Below are 19,782 nucleotides of genomic sequence, written 5' to 3'. Positions count from 1 at the left end.
CTGCAGCATATGGAAGTTCCTGGGCCAGAGACTGAAATTCAAGCCACAGCTGTGACCTGTGCCACTGTGCTGGGCTGGGGATCAAACATGCGCCTCTGCAGCTACGCAAGCTTCTACAGTTGGATTTTTAATCCACTCTGCCATGGCAGAAGCTTGTACTCAGTTCTTGTAAATTATATTTTTCAAAGAATTTCTCCTTCCAATCTGAGTTTTAATGATGTCTTTATACTTTGTCATATGAAACTCTTTTCATTAACAATATTTATTTCTTTTTTTTTTTTTTTTTTTTTTTTGGTCTTTTTGTTGTTGTTGCTATTTCTTGGGCGGCTCCCGCGGCATATGGAGATTCCCAGGCTAGGGGTCCAATCGGAGCTGTAGCCACCGGCCTACGCCAGAGCCACAGCAACGCGGATCCGAGCCGCGTCTGCAACCTACACCACAGCTCACGGCAACGCCGGATCGTTAACCCACTGAGCAAGGGCAGGGACCGAACCCACAACCTCATGGTTCCTAGTCGGATTCGTTAACCACTGCGCCACGACGGGAACTCCACAATATTTATTCTATATTCTCGATCAGTTGTATTGCCAGTAGTTTTCTGTTCATTTTTTTTCTCACAGAATCAACTTCCTGCTTTTTGAACTTCTTTATTTTACTTCTATTTTATTAATCTCTACTTTTAAGGTATATTTTCTTCTTTCTTTCAGTTTATATGTTGAACTTTCTCTAATTTGTTAGAATGGAAACTCAAAAAAGAAAAAGCCTTAGTAAACTTATATACCTGTTTAAGGCAGTACATCTCCTTTGAAGCATTGCCTTTAGTACATCAAGCCAGTTGCTTTTTGATTTTTTTTTTTTTTTGTCTTTTTAGGGCCCCACCCGAGGCATCTGGAGGTTCCCAGGCTAGGGGTCAAATCAGAGCTGCAGCTGCTGGCCTACACCACAGCAACACCAGATATGAGCTGTATCTATGACCTATACCACAGCCCTTGGTGATGCCAGATCCCTACCCACTGAGCAAGGCCAGGGATCAAACCTGTATTCTCATGGATTCTAGTCAGATTTGCCTCTGCTGAGCCATGATGGGAACTCCTAATTCTGCTGCTATTTCTGTTAGCCACTGCTTATTAGGCCAATTTGTGTGTTGTGTTTCCTGGTGTGTTTGGAGATACTATACTATAAGCAGCTCATTTTCCTTGCAACTTCACATGTGGGGTTCCATAAGGCCTGGAATGAAGGGGAGAACCTCCAGATAGGATTTTGTTTTTGGTCTTTTTTTTTTTTTGTAGGGCTGCACCTGTGGCATATGGAAGTTACCAGGCTAGGGGTCAAATCGGAGCTACACCTGCCAGCCTATGCCTCAGCCACACTAATGCAGGATCTGAGCTGTGTCTGCAGCCTACACCACAGCTCATGGCAATGCCCAATTATTAACCCACTGAGCGAGGCCAGTATTGAACCCGTGTCCTCATGGATACTAGTCAGATTTGTTTCCACTGAGCCATGACAGGAACACCTAGCCAGTTTTGAACTTCTCAATCAGTTCTAGGCATTTTAAAATTTCCATTCTGATTTATTATTTTACCCATGACTTATATAATATATATATACCTAAATATGTGAGGACTTTTTGACATCTTGTTCATAACTTCTAACTTGTCTTATCATAGATTGTGGTCTGTGTTCTACCCTCTGTGTATTTATTGAGGCTTTCTTTCAGGTTTAAGTACACAACTGATTTTTGCATAAATCCCATGTATATTGATTAAGAAACATGTTCTCTGATTGTTGCAACCATAAGTAAATGTATGTTCTATGTTAGTTTGCTCTCCTTGCTGGGTTGTTTTTCCCATTTGACTCTAACAAGTGAGATGGGTATATTGAAACCTTTCAGTCTCCCATGTGGTGACAGATTTATCCACTTCTCCCTTTACTATCAGTATGTGCTTCGTGTATTTTTGAGACCATTTTACTACATGCATCATGTTTGAAAATATTATTATATCTTATTGAAGAATTCAACCTTTTATCATGTATCTTCCATCTTTAATGATGTTTTTGTCTTAAAATCTATTTTTACCTGATATTAATATAGCTATTATAGCTTTTTTGGTTGGCAATAGATGCTATATAGCTATATAGATGGTATGTCTATACTTTTACTTTCAATCTTTGCCCGTCTTTATGTTTTGGATCTTTCTTACAAGGTGCATGCACCTGGATTTTTAAAAATCCAGTCAGGAGTTCCTGTTGTGCAGCAAAAATGAATCTGACTAGTATCCATGAGAACACGGGTTCTATCCCTGGGCTTTCTCAGTGGGTTAATGTTCCAGTGTTGCCATGAGCTGTGGTGTAGGTTGCACACATGGCTCAGATCCTTTGTTGCTATGGCTGTGGTGTAGGCAGGCAGCCGTAGCTCCAATTCAACCCCTAGCCTGGGAACTTCCATGTGCTGTAGGTGTGGCCCTAAAAAAGCAATAAAAATCCAGTCGGTATTTTGCCTTTTAACTAGAGTTTCATCTATTAACATTATTGTGCTTGGGCCTAGTTTGGTTTTTTTTTTTTTTTTTTTTTTTTTTTTTTTTTTGGCCATGCCCATGGCATGTGGAAGTTCCTGCCCAGGGCTTGAACCCAAGCCACAGCAGTGACAATGATGAATCCTTAACTGCTAGGCCACCAGGGAACTCCTTGGACCCTATTTTTACTGTATTAATTTACTGTTTTTACTTTTCCTTCTTTTTCTTTTTACTATTTTCTTACTAATTAAAAAATCTGTCTCTACATTCTTATCTCTTGCTTTCTCTGTCTTCTCAAACCCCATCACGTTAACATTATCTACACTTTTATTTTTATTTTATTTTATTTTTTTGTCTTTTTGCTTTTTTCTAGGGCCGCTTCCTGCGGCATATGGAGGTTCCCAGGCTAGGGATCTAATCAGAGCTGCAGCTTCCGGCCTGCACCAGAGCCACAGCAACTCGGGATCCGAGCCTCGTCTGCAACCTGCACCACAGCTCACAGCAATGCCAGATCCTCAACCCACTGAGCAAGGCCAGGGATCAAACCTGCAACCTCATGGTTCCTAGTTGGATTCGTTAACGATGGGAACTCCTTTTTTTTTTTTTTTAACACTTTTAATTCTGGACTATTGTGGGAATAGTTTCTGTTTTTCTTTGGTCTTAGTACTTGTTTAAAACACACACACAGCCTTTCATTTCATGTATCTACTCAAGCATCTTCTGGATTTGTTTTCTCCCCTAAAGTGCTGTGTCCAATACCGTTTTCATTGTGGGCTTTTTTGTGGCAAACCTTCTGAGGCTGTTCCCCTGAGAACATTTCTTTTTATCACAGCCTCATATTTGAATGATAGCTTGGCTGGACAGAACATTTTACCTTCTAGTTTCATTTTCTTCATTACTTTGAAACTGTTACTCCATTGCTGACTGTTAAAAAATCTGATGTTGGAGTTCCTGTTGTGGCTCAGTGGTTAACGAATCTGACTAGCAACCATGAGGACGCAGGTTTGATCCCTGTCGTCGCTCAGTGGGTTAAGGATTCGGCATTGCCGTGAGCTGTGGTGTAGGTCACAGATATGGCTCAGATCCCACGATGCTGAGGCTGTGGTGTAGGCCAGCACCTGTAGCTCTGATTCAACCCCTAGCCTGAGAACCTCCATATGTAGCAGGTGCGGCCCTAAAAAGCAACACAGCAACAACAACAAAATCTGATGTTTCTCTACTGAAATCTCTTCTTATTTGGAAGCTATTAGACTTTTTCCCTCAGTACCCGTAATTTTTCACTATGGTGTGGTCCAGGCAGAAGTTTTTCTTTATTTCTCGTCTCTGGAACCTCTAATAGGCCCTTTCATCACAAGATCTTTCATCTCTTTATCTTTATTCCAGGAAATTTATTTCCATCATTTCTTCAACTATTTCTCTCTTTTCCATTTTTATTTCTTTCCTTTCCTTCTGGGATTCCAATTAAACATATTAATGTAGTGGTGATTCTAGGAATTACTGTATGCATACTTTATATAGTCAAAAGCTAGTGTGCATCCTGACCCTCTTCTTGGGCAGCACAAGGGCCTCCAAAAAAAGCTTCCTTCCACAGATCTAGTTATCCCTTTTCTGATTCACATGATTGTGCAATTGTACTTAATGTTTAGATTTTTTAGATTTAAAACCCCACAGGACATTATTCTTCTTATTTATTCACTGTTCACATGGTTTTTGTTCACTTCACACATACTGGTTCTTCCATCTGGGAGCTTATATCCTTTAGTGCAGGTCTGCTGGTGGCAAAAGGAGTTTTTATTGGTTTGATAATGTCTATTTCAGTTTCCTTCTGTAAAAATGTTCTTGCTGGGTGTATCATCAATTCTAGGCTGGCAGTGAGTCTTTTCACACATAGAAGATTTCATTTGACTGTCTTTGGACTCCCATTATTGCTGATGAGGAGACAGCTGTCAGTCTGCTGTTCCTCAGAAAGTAATGTCTTTTTATTGTTGTTTTTGTTTTTGTTTTTGTTTTTAGGCCATATCCACGGCATGTGGAAGTTCCTGGGCCAGGGATTGAACCTGTGCCACAGCAGTGACCTGAACCCCTGCAGTGACAATGCTGGATTAACCTGCTGCACCACAAGGGAACTCCAATTAACATCCTTTTAAAATCTGGCCACTTAGCATTTTCTCTGATTTAGTTTCAGCAGTTTCACTATGTAGATTTAGGTGTGGAAATTTCTCTGCTGTTTTTTTCCTCAGATACAGGCTCTTTCTTCTGGACTCTGACTGGAAGCCTGCTGACCCTGCTCTCAGATTCAACATACACTGTGCACCCTAACTGCACCCACGCAGGCTCCAGGGACTCGCTAGGGTCACCATGAGGCTGGCTTCTCACTTCAGCTTCTTGTCTTTTTCAGCTCTTGTCTCTATCTGAAGATTACTTCCTCTGACCTATATTCAGGCAACGGCTTCTGTCTATTAAACTTTCCCATGGGATTCTCAATCTTAGTTACTTTATTTTTCCTTTGTAGAATTTGTTTCATTCTCTTTGGAATTGGCTTTGCCACTTTTTATAGTTTCCTGCAATTGTTTTTCACATTTGCTTTTCACTCTTTGGACTATGGGGACTTGTCCTATCAGCCTGTTTAAGGTCTCTGCCTAGGACTTGCTACCCCTGATTATGTCACCTTTGTTTACAGTTGGGTGTCTGGCTCCTGCACTGGGATGTCAGCTACATGACACCTGGACTGAACCCTCCCGTGCCTGCTGTTTGATTCCTGGCTCACTGCGTGGGGAGCCTGCCTGTCTACTGCTCACTCCCCTCCTTGGCTCCCTCCCTGATTCCTGCCTGCTCTCTGCCCTGCAGCCCCACTCACGGCAACGGGTACTTCTTCCACAGCAGCTTGGCTGGTAGCGTCTGGTATACTGTCTTCTGCTTCCCGTCTGAGCTGGGGCTACTGGGGCTGCTTTGCACGATCTTGGCGCACTCCATCTGTTCATCCCACGAGCCTGACAGCACATAGTGGGCTTTGCCCTGGCTGTCACTCACCACACCTGTCACCTGTGGACATTGGCAGGGCCAGTGGAGGCACATGCCCTACTCTGGGTTCCCCAACTCCCCAGAGGCTCTGAGAGGTAGCCTTGCTTACCTTCCGGGCCATCTCTTTGGAAAAGTAGCTGTAGGGCAAAAACTTCAGCTGGCACCGGTCCTTGGTCCTGTGGTTCACAATCTCAATGTCCCCTGTCTGGTGAGGGATGGGAGTGGTCAGTGGCTGATCCTCAGGTCACAAGGCCCCTCCCCGGGGGGTGCCCCCTGACCTGGTCGATCCAGAGCTTGCCCACGATGATGTTATGCACAGTTGAGGTGCTTTTCCTCCACACATAGTGATTTCCACTGGCCTGGAATTCTAAGTGGATGGCACCTGGAGGCCAGATAAAAAAGGTCAGAGGTCAGGGCATGCCATGCTGGGTCCCAGCCAGCTTGCCCCACCTGCCCACAGTCCCAGGGTCCTGAGAACCAGAAACAGTATTTGTGCAGACTGGGGACAGGGCACAGGCCAGGGGGCATCCAGGAGGCCTTCAGGGGGACTATCTTTGTCCCTGGAGGCCCCAGGTTGGCTCATGGGTTGGCAGAACCCTCCCACACGTCCAAAGCCATCTTTCTGCCCTGGCTCACCTAGCGGCATGATGGAGAGGTATTTCCCCCGGAACTTGCTGGAGATGGTGATCTCCTGCCAGAGGCTCCAGCCATGCTTGGAGAACACATAGTGCGCAGCCGATGGCGGGTGGTGGCTCACCTGAGGCCAGACCCACAGGACATGAGCGTCTTCTAGACTCGGCCAAGGCCTGCCCCCAACCCCACCCCAAGCCTAATATGAATAGCTCTGTGGTCCTGGGAGCCACGGACACACGTCAGGCACCCACCCCTACCACCTGCCCTGGAAAGGACAGCACTCCAGCGGGAAAGCAAGGGTGTGGCTATGGGAGGGCATTAGGCTTTACCGGGGGCTTCATGCCCACTTTCTAGTTAACCTGCCCACCGCCTGAAGAAGTTTCATCTGTGCTGGGTTACACTGAGGAGGCCCAGAACCAGGAAGCCATTTCAACCAAGGGGCAGAGTTGGGCCCTGCCTCCCACCAGCCTGGCTGCAGCGCCAGTGTCCAGGCCAGTGTCCTGCTCTGCCTGCCTAGCACCTCTGCCCCATTCTCTCCAACCCTGACTATAGCTTCACTGGCCAGGAAAGCACCATCAACTTTCCCTTGTCTGTTCCTCCTCATTCCTGTGGCTCCTTTGGTCGCAGGGTTAAGGGGCAGCCTCTCCCAGCCTCCCGTCTCACAACCCTGCCAATAACTGCAGCTGTGGGCTCCAGCCTCACTGCACACCTCCACTTGAACAGCTCCCCAGACTACCCAGAGCTCCTGACACTCCCCGTCAGCGATACTACTCACCCCTCTCCCCCACACACACACCCGGGGCAAACTCAGGGACGTGACCCCAGCAAACTGGCCCTGGTGCTTTGTGCCATCCCTTCCTTCTCAGGCAGATGATGTAGCCAGTCCAGCTGTTCACACCACATGCTCTAGAGTCACCCCAGCCCCTCTTTCTCACGTTCCTTATCTAATCCTTAGCAAACCCTGGCTGTACTTTCTTCAAAACAGCATCCAGAATCATCCAGAATCTGCCCCTTCCTCAGTCCTGCCTCCAGGCCTCAGTGGATGTTGCAAAAGCCTCTCCATCCTCCCTGTTCCACCCTTACACCCCATGCTGCACTCTCCCCAAAGCATCCATGGAGGGGCTCCCCATAAAACTGTCCCCTCTGCCCTGCTGTGACACCTCCCCCTCAGAGAAAAGCCACAGGCCTCCTGCCGCCTGCCTCCTCTTCTCTGACCTTGTCTTCTTTCTCCCTTGCTCTGTGTCAGCCTAACTGCTCTTGACCACCCCTTCCTGAAAGAACCAGAGCCATCCACATACACAGTACTTGTTCCCCACCCTCTGCCTGGTGAGAATAGGTACCCAGCTGGTTGTACCCTCAACACCTGAGCAGTCCTTGGCGCATCACAGATACTTGATCAGCTCTGTTCAATGAAGAAATGCGCTCACTCAGTAGTTCAGGCCAGGAACTCTGGGGTCATTCCTGCTGCCTTCCCCAGCCTCCCTCCCCACATCTAAAGCATCAACAAATCCCTACCTTCTACATGTGTCTGAGCCTGACCTCCTACTGCCTCTGGTCCCACCTCCTACAGTTCCCCACAACAGGCAGAGCATGCCTTTGAAACCAGCCACCAGATTGCAAGCTGTCTGCTTTCTGAGCTCAACCCTCGGGCCCAGAGCAGCACCCAATAAACAGGAGGCACTCATTGGCATCCCGACCCAGAATCTATCCTGGGCACCTTCGTGCAGTGCCTCCTAGGTCCTCCCAGCAGCCAGTGAAGCACCAACAGAATCACCCTTCAGACAAGGATGCCAGGGGCTTGGGCTGAGATGCCATTGCTGAGGCTCCCAGCCTGGGGGCCCAGTTTTGGCTCTGCCCTGTGGGGAGAACACATGTCTCTGCCAGGAAGGCCTGGAGAAGGGATGGAGAGGATGGAGGCCAGCTGAGCCCTGGCCTAGGATAGGACCTGGGGCTCCTCACATTCCTGGCATCCATTGTCACTGACAGTGGCCCCATGGGGCACTCAACTCTCTGATGGTGCCCTACAGGTACCCCCTCCCCACCTCCTGGCCAAGGGGAGTCTTCCTCTGCCCCATGCCATGAAACTGACCTCACCCAGCTACCCTCCTACATGGCCCTCACTGTCCCCAGGAGGCCTGCTCCATGGCATACTCCTGACCTGTCCCTGCTGCAAGAGGCCCAGCTGGACCTCGTCTTGATGGCCCCTTGGGCCAGAGGTCCTGTCTCATTTCTCTGGCTCTGACCCCCAGGCCTGGCAGGAGTGTGCAGGCCTTACCTGCTCGCAGAGGGAGCGCAGGCCCATGTCATCCAGACGGTCCAGCTCGAAGGTCTCGCCCAGCATGGGGTTGAAGGGCTTGGCGATGCGGTGCACGGTGGTGGAGTAGGAGGACACGGAGAAGGCCGCTACCAGGCACATCTGCTCCACGGAGTTGGTGCAGTGCACTGCCTTGTCCAGCAGGTGGTGGTACTCCAGGTCCTCTGTCAGCCGCTGGAGCATGGACAGGGGCTCGTTAAAGTTGACCTGTGGGCAGGTGGGTGGGTCAGGTTAGGGGTCTCACAGGCCGTCCTCCACTCCCAGCACAGACCTGGGCTCCATTGGCACGGCAGCCTTGGGCGGCCTTGCTTTTATCAGACAGGGACTTCGCTGCTCAGACCACCTTCACCTAAAACCGTAGCCCCATTTGCTTGCCTGCCTCCCGGCCCCTCCTGCTGTTCCCTCTACATTTTCTGCCTGTTTTCAACTCTCATCACTTTCTAACCTGCTGCATCTTCCAGATTTCTATTACTGTCTGGGCTCCCCTCCTAGGATGTAAATGCCACAAAGGCCAGGGTCTCTGGTTTAAGTGATGAATCAGGGATCAGGGAGTGAGTGAAGGAACGAATGAGTGAGTGAATGGGTGAAGCGGGCTTCCTCATGTTCTGAGCTCTTATGCAAGTTTCTTGGATCACACAGCGAAACCAGGTCTGGCCTGGAGCTCCCCACTACTTCCCTCCATGGAGATGCCACTCTAGCCCAGCAGCATGAGAAAGCCAGCCCTTCAAGCTGGGTGGTGACCTTGCTGGGGTGGGCACTGGGGCAGCACCAGGCACAGAGGAGGGCCCACCTGGTTCCACCCAGCCCCACCCATCCCGACCCTGCTACGTCCACCCACCAGGGCAGGAGGTGCTCCGTGGGTCCCCAGGTCTGGTCAGCACAGAGCCCCTCTGGCGGCTCCTCTCTGAGTCTGTGACCTCTGCTCTGGGGGGATTTCCACCCTGAGAAAGTGACACCCAGGACTGCCTGTACTCCCCACGGACCATAACTTCCCATCCATGCACAGGAAAACAGCCCTCTGGGGCCGCCCTGCCCCAGCGCCCTACCGGCATGGGGATCTTGGAGAGCTCCCTGCCAATGCAGTTCTTCATGATGCTCCAGAGGTTAAGGCTGTAGTTGGGCTTGTCCGGGATGCGGACACGCCTCTTGACTTTGGGGGGGCCCTTGGGCACAAGTGAGGCGCCATCTAGCACCTGCCAGAGAAGCAGAGTGTGCCCATCAGCAGAGGACAGAACGCCTCCTTGGCCCCCGAGGCCGCACCCTCACTTCTGATCCAGCACGGTCTGAGGACAAGACCTGCACCCACACATTGCTGGCGGGAGGGGCAGGCTCTGTCTGAGCTCAGATAAAGGTACCCAGGGTGCAGGACCCACCCTGGGGGGCCTGAGCTCCAAGCTCCAAGTGCTGACCTCCCTCCTAATCCCCCTGGGGGTCCCCCTGACTCACATTGTCTGAGGTCCATTCCACGGAGCCTGTAGTCCCACTCTCAGTTTTTCTGTGGGAAACACAAAAGGGAAGGCAAGTTATTTACAAGTGGTGACTCCTGGGGACCTGGCCACCTTCTATCCAGCCCCCTCCTTGAGGTCCAAGGGGCAGACTTGTCTCCAATGGGGACATCTCCAGCTTGGGACTCAGGTGGGGCTGAGGGACCTGGGGCACTGATTTGGAGGGGCTCCCACCCACTTGTGCCCTGTGGCAGCAGCCGCCCAGCAAAGTCCTCTTCAGGGTCCCTGCACACGACCCCCTTCTGAGGACTGGTTGACCTCTGGGAGAGCCCATGGAGCCCCATGGGTCCCCTCTGTCACAGATAGACCCCACTGTGTCCTCACTGTGCTGGCCTGATTCCTACATTGGACTGGGGTTCACGAAAGGAAGGAAGTGGGCTGGATGCATCTCTATGCCCTGGAGGACTTGTGCTGAGATGGTGACCAGAGCAGCAGGGAGCACTATGGCTGAGGGAGCCCCCGGGGTGGGGGGGTGACTGGACCAGCCCGGTCAGGGGCAGGCACCTGGCAGCCCAGCCTCTGATAGGAAGAACCCACCTGACTCTCTGGGGAGGAGAGGGCAAAGGCACTGCAGGCCAAGGAACACCCTAGCAGAGGACCTGCCCACTATCCCAGTGTAGCTGCAGCATGAGGTGGGAGGCTGTGCCAGGAACCAGGGAGCTGAAGAGTGTTGAGCATGGGGTCACCTGTTTGCTGGTCAGGTGGGAGCAGAGGGGCCTGGGCTGTTGCCAGGGCATGGAAGGCAGCCAGGGTTGGGGACAAGGAGGCAAAGCCTAGGTCCTAGGGGCTCTCGGGGTATGGAGGAGTTGGGCAAGGAGCCAGAAGGAGCCTGAGCAGGACCTGCCTGGCCTCAGAGCCCAAAGGGTGGCACTACCAGGCAATAAAATTGAATGTTCAGAATGGCCAAGCTGTGCTAATCTGAGAGCAATATAAGCAGTTCAAAAATATTACTGGGAAATGCAGTGTTCATAGCAGCACTATTCACAATAACCAAGATGTGGAAGCAACCTAAATGTCCATCAACAGATGAATGAATAAAGATTCAATATATATATGATGGACTACTACTCTGCCATAAAAATAATAAAATAATGAAAATAATACTATTGGCAGCAACATGGATGCAACTGGAGATTACCATACTAAGTGAAGTAGGTCAGAGAAAGACAAATATGCTATCACTTATATGTGGAATCTAAAATATGACACAAATGAACCTATTTGCAAAACAGCCTCATAAACATAGAAAACAAACTTTGGTTACAGAGGGGAAGGCAGGAGGGAGAAAGTAGGAGTTTGGGATTAGCAGATACAAACTACTATATAAAAAATAATAAGAAGCACAGGGAACTATATTCAATATCCTATCATAAAACATAATGGAAAAGAATACGAAAAAGAATATATATATGTATAACTCACTTTGCTATATACCTAAAACTAAACATGACATTTTAAGTCAACTATACTTCAACTTGAAAAATAATGGGAAATGGGAAAGGATTCTGAGTGGGAAACACTCTGCTAAGAGGATGTAAAACTCCCTGAGGGGCAAAAGGAATCCAAATCAGCCCTTTCCTGGGAAGAAACCAGGAAAACACACTGGTCAAAAAAAGGAGGCAAAAAAGGAGCGGCCACAGGTTTTCACTGGCCTCCTCCCTGCCAGGCTGGGCTTCAGGGGTCAGGGAAGGAAGACAGGGTGGGGTGGGCAGCAGTGGAACAGAGTTGGAGAGCAAGGCCACTGGAAAGCCTGTGGTTCCTGAGGGCGAGCACCAGAGCACATGGCTCTGTCACATCTCGTGGTGAGAGTGGTGGTGGTGGGCAGCCTGGGCTGCATCAGTTCTGTCACTGTCCCCAGGACTCAGGCGGCTCCTTCCCAGGCATGGCAGGGAGCCTGACACCTGTGGGGCATGGGGTACTTCTGTGTCCCCCAGTGCTGCCATACCTGCCAGCCCTTCTAGTGTTGGGACCTAAAGCAATCTGACGAGAATAAATAGTCCTGGTGAGTAGAGAAACAACAGTTCTATTAAATTTATGCTCAAGCCCCAAGTGCCTCCCTCTGACCGCAGCCCCGCCACCCACTGTCTCGCTCTTTTCCCTCCACATGTGTCCTGCCAGCTCAGTCACCTACAGGCACCTCCTAAGGGTCGCAGGGCATGTGGCAACGTGGCTTTTGGTGCTAGTAACTGCCTTGGTTATGATAATGTATATTTGGAAGGATCCTGAAAGAGCAAGCATTTATGAAAAAATGAAACAAAGGCTTGGAAATAGAAAATGGAAGGGGCTTTCTGTGTCTCTGTTCGCTCTGGAAGGCTGACACGGGGGCAGAGTGGGGACCCTGTGTGGTTCTGGGGCAGGAACTGGATGCAACCAGGATCTTGTGCTCCAGCTCCACTTAAAATGAAATCCTGATATAAACTCTATGTGGACATTTTTGAATTAAGAGAGAACAGAACCAGTCGAAGCAAAAATACCATCTGGAACAAGACTTAAGAAAAAAAATCCCAAGTGCAAAGAATAACAGATGGAGCGGAACAGGGGAGCAAGGCTGGCCCAGGAGTGGTTCCTTCCAGGCAGTGGCCTGGCCTGTGAGCCCACCTGTCCTCCTTGGCCTCGGTGATCACGGTGATGTAGGACGTGGAGTCTTCCATGGCGTCGAAGTACTCGGTATCTTCATCTTCCTCACTGTCCTCACCTTTGGTGGTTAAGAGGCTTCCTAGAGACACATGGAGCTGCCGCCTCAGTTTGCAACTTCAAAAATCACAGCTGCCCGTGGGGGTTGAGCACCCCTGGCTCCTCTTCCCCTCCCCACACCAGTCACCTAGCTGTGGTGCTCATGCTCCTTTCCTGGAACATGCTTTCCTCTCACCCTCCTACTCAGAGCCTCCATCCTTCCAGAAGCTTCCTCTGATCGCTAAACATGCTAGTCAGTTTCTCTGTGGCCTGGCTTCTCTTTCTGATGGACCCCCTTTCCAGGGTACCCATGACCCCAAGCCGGAGGTTGGGTGTGTGGCCAGCTGGTTCCCAGGCAGCCCTGCCCCAGAGGGCACGGTTGGGTTCTCTGTGCCCATCATGGGGGCGAAGGGGATACGAGGGCACATGGGCAGCCAGAGTTGACCAGGGCAAGCTGGATGTGGGCGTGAGGGGTATGCGTATGGCAGCTGCCTGAGCTGAGCCAGCTGGCAGAGGGGACTCTGAGGGTGGGGTGCACGGTGCACAGAGGCCATCCTGGCCCACTCACCCTCGCTGAAGCTCTTGGTGGGGTTGGAGGCCCGGCCTGGGGCGCTGCGGAAGGCACGCTCGAGGCTGTTGTGCTGCTTGGCCAGCTGCTCGATGGTCTCCTCCAGATGGACGCGCTGCTCCTGCTCATACTGCAGAGCACGCTGCCATTTCCGGCTGTGTGTCTCTGCTAGTGCCAAGAAGTCCCTGCAGGCCTGGGAAGGGGACATGGCCTATGAGCAGAGGGGCAGGGTGTCTCTCCTCCTGCTCCTTTTACCAGGTGAGCCACAAACACCTTGGCTGCCCCTTTGGCTTCTGTGGGGTCACGGGGACCCGGATTTCTCAAGCCTGGCATTTGCCCTGGTCAATGCCCCACAGTCAGGATGCCATTCAAGAGCACCAAACCCCGGTGTTGCTGGTCATGTTGCCTCGCTGGCAGCAGCTCAGCTGGGTTGCTGGGTGTTCCTCAGGGCTGGGCCTGTGCTCTCAGCTGCTGCATCCTCGCTTGTGCCAACCTGGGGTTTGTCACGACACCTTGTCCCCACTGAAACCAATGAGCCCCTGGCAGCTCAGCCCAGACCCTGGCTTTGGCACAGAAGGAAGGGAAGCCACTTTCTCTACTGTCTGGTTAAGAGATAAAGGGTCTTGTCTGGCAGAGGAACTGGCACTGGAACGTTCCACCAAGTTACCTCAAAGGCTGTACCACATGAACTCTGCTCTTAAGGATCTCCCTTCAAACTCGTGGCCCACTATGACATCCAGATTCTTTTCAGCTTCCTGGGTCCATAAGTGGTCCTAGCACACTCTTATGAAGCAGGGGATGGTCATTCTGCCCCTGTCATCACAGTGGAGAGGAGGGTTTGGGCCTCAGCTGTCCCTGGATGGCAGCGAGGTCCAAGCTGGGCACCTCTGAACTTGCCCTTTCTGGACCCCTTTAATGGTGTCGGAAAGGACACATCTCCTGACCCAACCTGCATCAGTGGCCTGGGGCTGCTACTCCCCAATGCCCCTTCCCAGCAACTGCTGGGCTCCTCATACATCATACTCGGTCTGACCCTGAGGGTTAGAGACTTTATTCCTGGAGAGAGAGAGGCACGTGGCCCGTCGTCTATGACAGGGACCACATAGCACTCCTTGAAGGGCTGTCAGGAGCAGCCAGGGAGGAGACAGGAGCTTGGGGTGAAGGAGTATTGATGGACACAACCCCCATCACAGTCAGTGCCCAGCATGTACCTATCCACCTGCCACTTCCCACTGCTCCTCAGGCCTCTCCCACATCCCCCCAGGGAAAGCACCCACCCACCTCAGTCTGGCCCCCAACCCTGGCCTCCCCAAGCTCATGTCTGCAAGTTAGTTTCTCCAGTGACTGTGCCTGGTTCTCTTCTGCCCATGGAATCCCCCAGACTCAGCCATTGCTCCAGGGCATTTGCTGGATGAGTGAATGTCTTACTGGGGGGTGGGTGTCCTGGACCCCCTCAGGAGAGCAGAGATGGATGGCTGCCTGCCGGGCCCCACTGGCTCTCCCCCCACAAGGGAGCCAAGCCCTGTGCTGGCCCGACTTGGTGGAAAGGGCCCTGGACTGGGCTCCCGAGGGCTGGCTGCTCAGCTGGCCCTGGGCACGGTGCTCCCCACTTAACAAGCCCTCCCAGGCACTGTCCCTCCATCATCCCATCTTGTCTTACCCCCCAGCGCTGGGCAGAGTGGGCAGGGCTCCCCCCAGGCTGCCTTTCTGAAGATGTGGGAAAGGAGGCCCGAGGAAACCAGCAAGTGGGTGGAAAAGGGTGTGTGATCAGGAACTGCAAGGCCCCTCTGAGCCCATGATCCATCTGTGAGCCACAGCAGCCATGCCCTGCGGGGTCCCTCCCCAGCTCACTCAGAAAAATCCCCAAGGTGCAGGGAGCGGGATCTTTCCTATTTGACAGATGAGGAAACTGAGGCTCAGCTCCCAGCAGTTCTCCCCACAAGGCTCTGGGGAGGAGGCGTCTTCAAGGGCCTCCTGCCTCCCTGGCAGGTCTGGTCCCTGCCCCGCCACATCTAAGTCTCCATAACCTGCATCTCCAGAATTGGCAGGGATTTGTGCTGACAGGTGTCCTGGCACAGGCTGGTGGGAGGGAGAGACTTTCATGGGGAAGGAAAGAAATCTCCTTATGCACTTAGCAGGCTCTGGAGGTGACAGAGGCCACATCCAAGGCCTTTGCAGGGCTATTTTGGGTCTATAAGGCCCGCGTGCTGGTGCGGAGCTGCAATCACTGACTACCATGTGATGTGGAGACCCCGGGTAGGTCTTGGGAGACCTTGGGACCTGAAGTCAAGCCTTCACCGCTCTGAGCCCCACAGTGGCCTCTAGCTCTGCCCTGTCCCTGCCCTTTCCTCATTGCTACAGGCCTCAGGGTGGGGGCCTGACAGCAGACAGGGCAACTGCCACCTCCTTGACCCCCGGCAGCCAGGCCGAGTCTGCTGGGTCTGCACCAGCAGGTTAAAAGGCGGTAGCGGTGGGGTGGGAAGGCAGGGTTTCCTCTGGGCACCTGAGAAATGGTGCACACCCTTTCAGGAGTCCTGTGAGATGAGAGGGCCCTCAGGACCCTCCCCCATCCCATAGGCAGTGAAATGGAGGCCCTAAGGTGGGACAGCAGGAGGCACCAGACCCAGACCCCTGGTCCTCAACCCAGAGCTCCATCCATCCCCAGCTGCTACTCCCAAGTGACCCATGTCCATGCCATCCTTGCTTCCCCCCGCCCCCAACCCTCAGCTTGGCCCCAGTGCCCACTTAGGTTAGTCTGGGCTCCTGCCACCTGTTTGCTGACCAAAGAAGGAGTCATAAGAGCAGGGGCACCAGTTAACTCTGCTGCTGGCCAGGCAGCTCTCGAGACCACTGAACTGTATGCACAGTGGTGTCCAAAACTCGCTCAAGAGGCCTGGCACTGGTGGAGGAAGCACCCTCATCTCCCTGGGTGGGTGCCAGGCACCACTTCAGGGAAGCACCTTGCTCGGTCCTCCCGTCCCCCCAAATGGAGCCCTGGGGAGGAGGGGCTGCCCGGGAGAGGTAAGCAGAACAGGACCCCAGGTCCACATGAGGCACCGTCCCCTTGCCTTCCTGTCTTAGAGAGAGGGTACAGGGGCTGAGGTTGCATGGAGCTTTGTTACAGGCGAGACACATGACTGGTGCTTCACAATTTTCCGGTTCTTAGGGTCTGTGGGTGCCCCGCATGGGTGCACGTGGCCTGCCCCACCCAATTCTTCATGCGATTGCACAAGGCTTCTCGCCTCTGCCCTAGCCTTCCCTTAGTGCCACCTGCCGCCGTCACTCCCTGCCAACCCTCTACAGCTCCTGCAGTCGTCTCTCTGCCTATTTAACACAGATGGATACTTTGCTGTCGTATTATGCATGGCATTTAAAACAAAGCTTGTAAAAGAACCATAAACAACTGTATAAAATAGTAGCTAAAGGTCATGGTAAATAATTTCCGTAAACTCAGAGGGCACTGCATGGCCCCTGAACTTCCAGGCTGCAAAAGCAAAGAGGGACAGATACCCAACAAGGACCTACTATATATATAGCACAGGCAACTATACTCAATATCTTGTGATAATTGATAAGGGAAAAGAATCTAAAAAAGCATATATATGTACAACTGAATCACTTTGCTGTACACTTGAAATTAATACAACATTGTAAATTAACTATACTTCAATTAAAAAAATTAAACTTAAAAGCAAAGAGGGAAAGATGATCTTGGTGCGAAGATGAGTCAGGCTCCCTTCCTCCTACCTTTGACATTTATGAAGCTCTAAACACTAGAGGAATGACCATTTTTTCTTCTAAGAGAAAATGGAGTGTTCGTTATATTTCCTGGGACAGCCGACAGCCTCTCACACACAGACCTTCTCCCAAGTCCTCTCCACACTCCTCCCCAGGCCCTGCCTCCCCCATGCTCTCCCTCACAGGTGGCCTGGTGTCGTCCTCCTTCTCTGGCTCAACCCCAAACACACCTGCTTACTCTATTGCCCTCCAATCCCTGCCCTCAGACCACACACTGCAGAGGGCAGGGCTGTCAGGGCCACTCTCATGGGCACTGAGGCAGATGTTTTAACAGCGCACCCGAGGAGGGGATGGAGGCACAGGAAGGCCAGGGAACCCACGCAAGGCCACACGGCCGTGTGTGCAGGGCCAGGGTCCAAGTCCCTACGGACCCCACCTGCAAGCCTCCCAGGGCAGAGAACCTGTGCCATCATGTTTCATCTTGTCACTCTAGATCCTCATCCCTGTCTGGGTGCCCCTGGATGTGGCAGGGGATCCCGTGGCCTTTCCAGAATGGATCTGGGCTCCTAGAGACACTCACTAACAAGGATGTTGGGGAACAACCCTGTTCAGGCAATGGGACCCGGTCCTGCCTCGGCCCCACCTGCCTCCTAGAAGCCGGCCCTGCCGCTGAGGCTGTTGCTCACATACCCAGGCCTGCTGGCTGACAACTCGGGGGCCTGTGGCTTGCTGCCACTGCAGGACAGGCTGATGTGAAGCAGCAGAGGGACAGGAAGTCAAATCCCCAGGACAGCTGGGGCCTCATTCGGGCCACATGTGGCTGGGCTGGGGACATGAAGATCAGACAGTGTCAGCATTGTCTGAAGAGGGGGGAATGGTGGGAGCAGTTGTATCCCAATATCTAGAGGCCCAAATGGCTGGACCAGAGCTTTTTCTGCTGCCAATTGTGGCGGGGGGTCATCTGCAGGAGATGAGCAGCCCTGGTCATCCTGTGTGCTGTGCAGAGCCCACCTGCCCCTCTGCCCCAAGGTGCCTACCTGGTGTCCATCCCCAACTGCGCTGCTTTCCCCTGAGGCTGCCGCCCTTCTCCAGGCCCCACCCCAGACAGTGCCCTGGAATGCTGAGCTGAGCTGTGCACTGCGTGCTCACTAAGCTGGATTAATCCTGGGGCCCAGGGAGGGGTGGATGGCTGGTGGTGGCTCCCAGGGGCCCAGGGAGGGCCTGGATGACCCTGGCCCTGGACATGGTCACATCGCCCCTGAGGCACTGCCACAACCCTCAGCTAATGCTAGCCCTAAACAGGAGCAGAGCCTCGGGCGGCCCCAAACCCCTCACCCACCGCACTGGGCCAACATCCAGGCCCCTCATGGTGCTGTCTCACTGCCCACCCTGGGGCAGGCCCATAACCTCCTGGTGTTCTCATGAGGTAAACAGAGGGCTGAACCCCAGGACTCCTGCAGAGTCCCCAATTCTGTGACCCGCTGGGGTGACCGTCCTCTGGTTGGGAACAGGGTTCTACCTCCCAGCACCACCCCTTCCTCCCAACCCCAGGGCCGTCAAGAGGGTCCCCAGATGAAGAGGTCCTGGGTCCTGTGGGTGGTTCAGTTTTCTCGGCCACGGGGGGCGGCGGGGAGGCACAGGGATGAGATGCCCAAAGCCGAGTGAGAAGCAAAAAGCCCAAGATGGAAAAGACGGCCCCCACTCCTGCACTGGACTGTCCATTAGGGACTCTCCCTTCCCAGAAGCTGGGTCTGTGATGGGGCCACGAGGGCTGCCCACCTGGGGAAGTGTGTCAGGGCCAGGCTGTGTGAGCTCCAAGGGGAGTGGCTGCTGGTCACCCTGCCACGGGTCGCACGGGACAGATGCAGAGTGTGTCCAAGCTGGAAACCTTGCCCAGCTATAGCCTGGAGGAATGAGGACAAATGCTAATCGCTTTTGCTGGTCCTAATCCTAATCTCCATGATGACCTCACTGCTCCCCAGTGTGGGTGGGCCAGCAGGGCTTGCAGGCAGCAGCCTGGGTCTAGTGCCTGCCAGTGTGTGGCCCGGGAAGCCTCTCAAGCTCTAGGAAGGTCTGCACAGCCTGGACCCCTCAGGGCCCTTCAGCGGCTGCTTGGAAACCTTGTCTCTTGCACGGTCACTTCCGTCCTAGCTGGACCCTGAGGAAGGTGCCAGAGAACTGCTGGACATCGGGTGGGCAGCCCTTGGAGTCACAGAGGAGGTGGCGACATGAGCCAAATGCCTGGTGGTTTGGGCCAGGCGAGTGCCCTGGGCCAAGAGGTCCAGTTCAACGACTGTCTCCAGCCACTGGCACATAGCAGGTCCTGGTGACCCTGCTCACGGGATGGAGGTGGGGGGGTAGAGGAAGGGCCATGTTTCCGCCTTCAGCCAGCCAGACCTGCCAGGGGGCTGATGGCCACGTGACTGGCCTGCAGTGGCTCTCAGCGTCAGGGCTCCCAGGTCAGGTGGCCAGGGCTGAGGCTGCCCCACCATCTACCCCACCACAAGGATCCTCACAGGGCCAGCATCACTGTGGACCTGCCAATCACGGGTCTTTGGCACCAAAGGCAGTGAATAGGAGAAAACTGTAGAGTCATGGTTCTCTGAGCCCCCCTGTGTGGCCAGCAGCTGACGCCATGGACACATCAGGGTCAGCAGGGTCTCTTCCTCCCCTCCCATGTAGGATCAGGAGAGCGGCCTCCTAGTGGCAGGAAGGCGCTGAGATTCAGGCCGGGACTGCCTGACTCAGAGGCAGTCATTCTGGAAGGCGCACAGCCATCTCAGACTCCAAGACCAAGAGCAAGGCCCCTAGGAA

The 19,782-nt window shown here is 52.9% G+C and overlaps 1 protein-coding gene across 20 annotated transcripts in view; it reads right to left on the bottom strand.

Moving 5' to 3' along the window:
* OSBP2 (oxysterol binding protein 2) overlaps positions 1 to 19,782 on the bottom strand; it is a 189,292-nt gene that overhangs the window by 8,636 nt on the left and 160,874 nt on the right. For 13 of the 20 annotated variants that reach the window (XM_084993823.1, XM_084993824.1, XM_084993820.1 and 10 more), the window contains 9 exons: positions 13,231 to 13,423; positions 12,588 to 12,705; positions 9,931 to 9,979; positions 9,531 to 9,677; positions 8,446 to 8,691; positions 6,174 to 6,294; positions 5,816 to 5,919; positions 5,647 to 5,742; positions 5,374 to 5,558 (listed from right to left, as the gene is read on the bottom strand). In XM_084993823.1, coding sequence (XP_084849949.1) covers positions 5,374 to 5,558; positions 5,647 to 5,742; positions 5,816 to 5,919; positions 6,174 to 6,294; positions 8,446 to 8,691; positions 9,531 to 9,677; positions 9,931 to 9,979; positions 12,588 to 12,705; positions 13,231 to 13,423 — 1,259 coding nt within the window. The remainder of the gene's footprint in view (positions 1 to 5,373; positions 5,559 to 5,646; positions 5,743 to 5,815; positions 5,920 to 6,173; positions 6,295 to 8,445; positions 8,692 to 9,530; positions 9,678 to 9,930; positions 9,980 to 12,587; positions 12,706 to 13,230; positions 13,424 to 19,782) is intronic. The other 7 variants (XM_084993829.1, XM_084993821.1, XM_084993822.1 and 4 more) reach the window with 1 other exon arrangement.

The sequence above is a fragment of the Sus scrofa genome, chromosome 14 (assembly GCF_054392235.1).
Source record: "Sus scrofa isolate SSC_HxYL_T2T_F1_AM1 chromosome 14, Sscrofa_HxYL_maternal_Yorkshire_Landrace_v2.0, whole genome shotgun sequence".
Taxonomy (NCBI): domain Eukaryota; kingdom Metazoa; phylum Chordata; class Mammalia; order Artiodactyla; family Suidae; genus Sus; species Sus scrofa.
The sequence above is the reverse complement of the archived record's forward strand: the minus strand, read 5'-3'. Positions and strand labels throughout refer to the sequence as shown.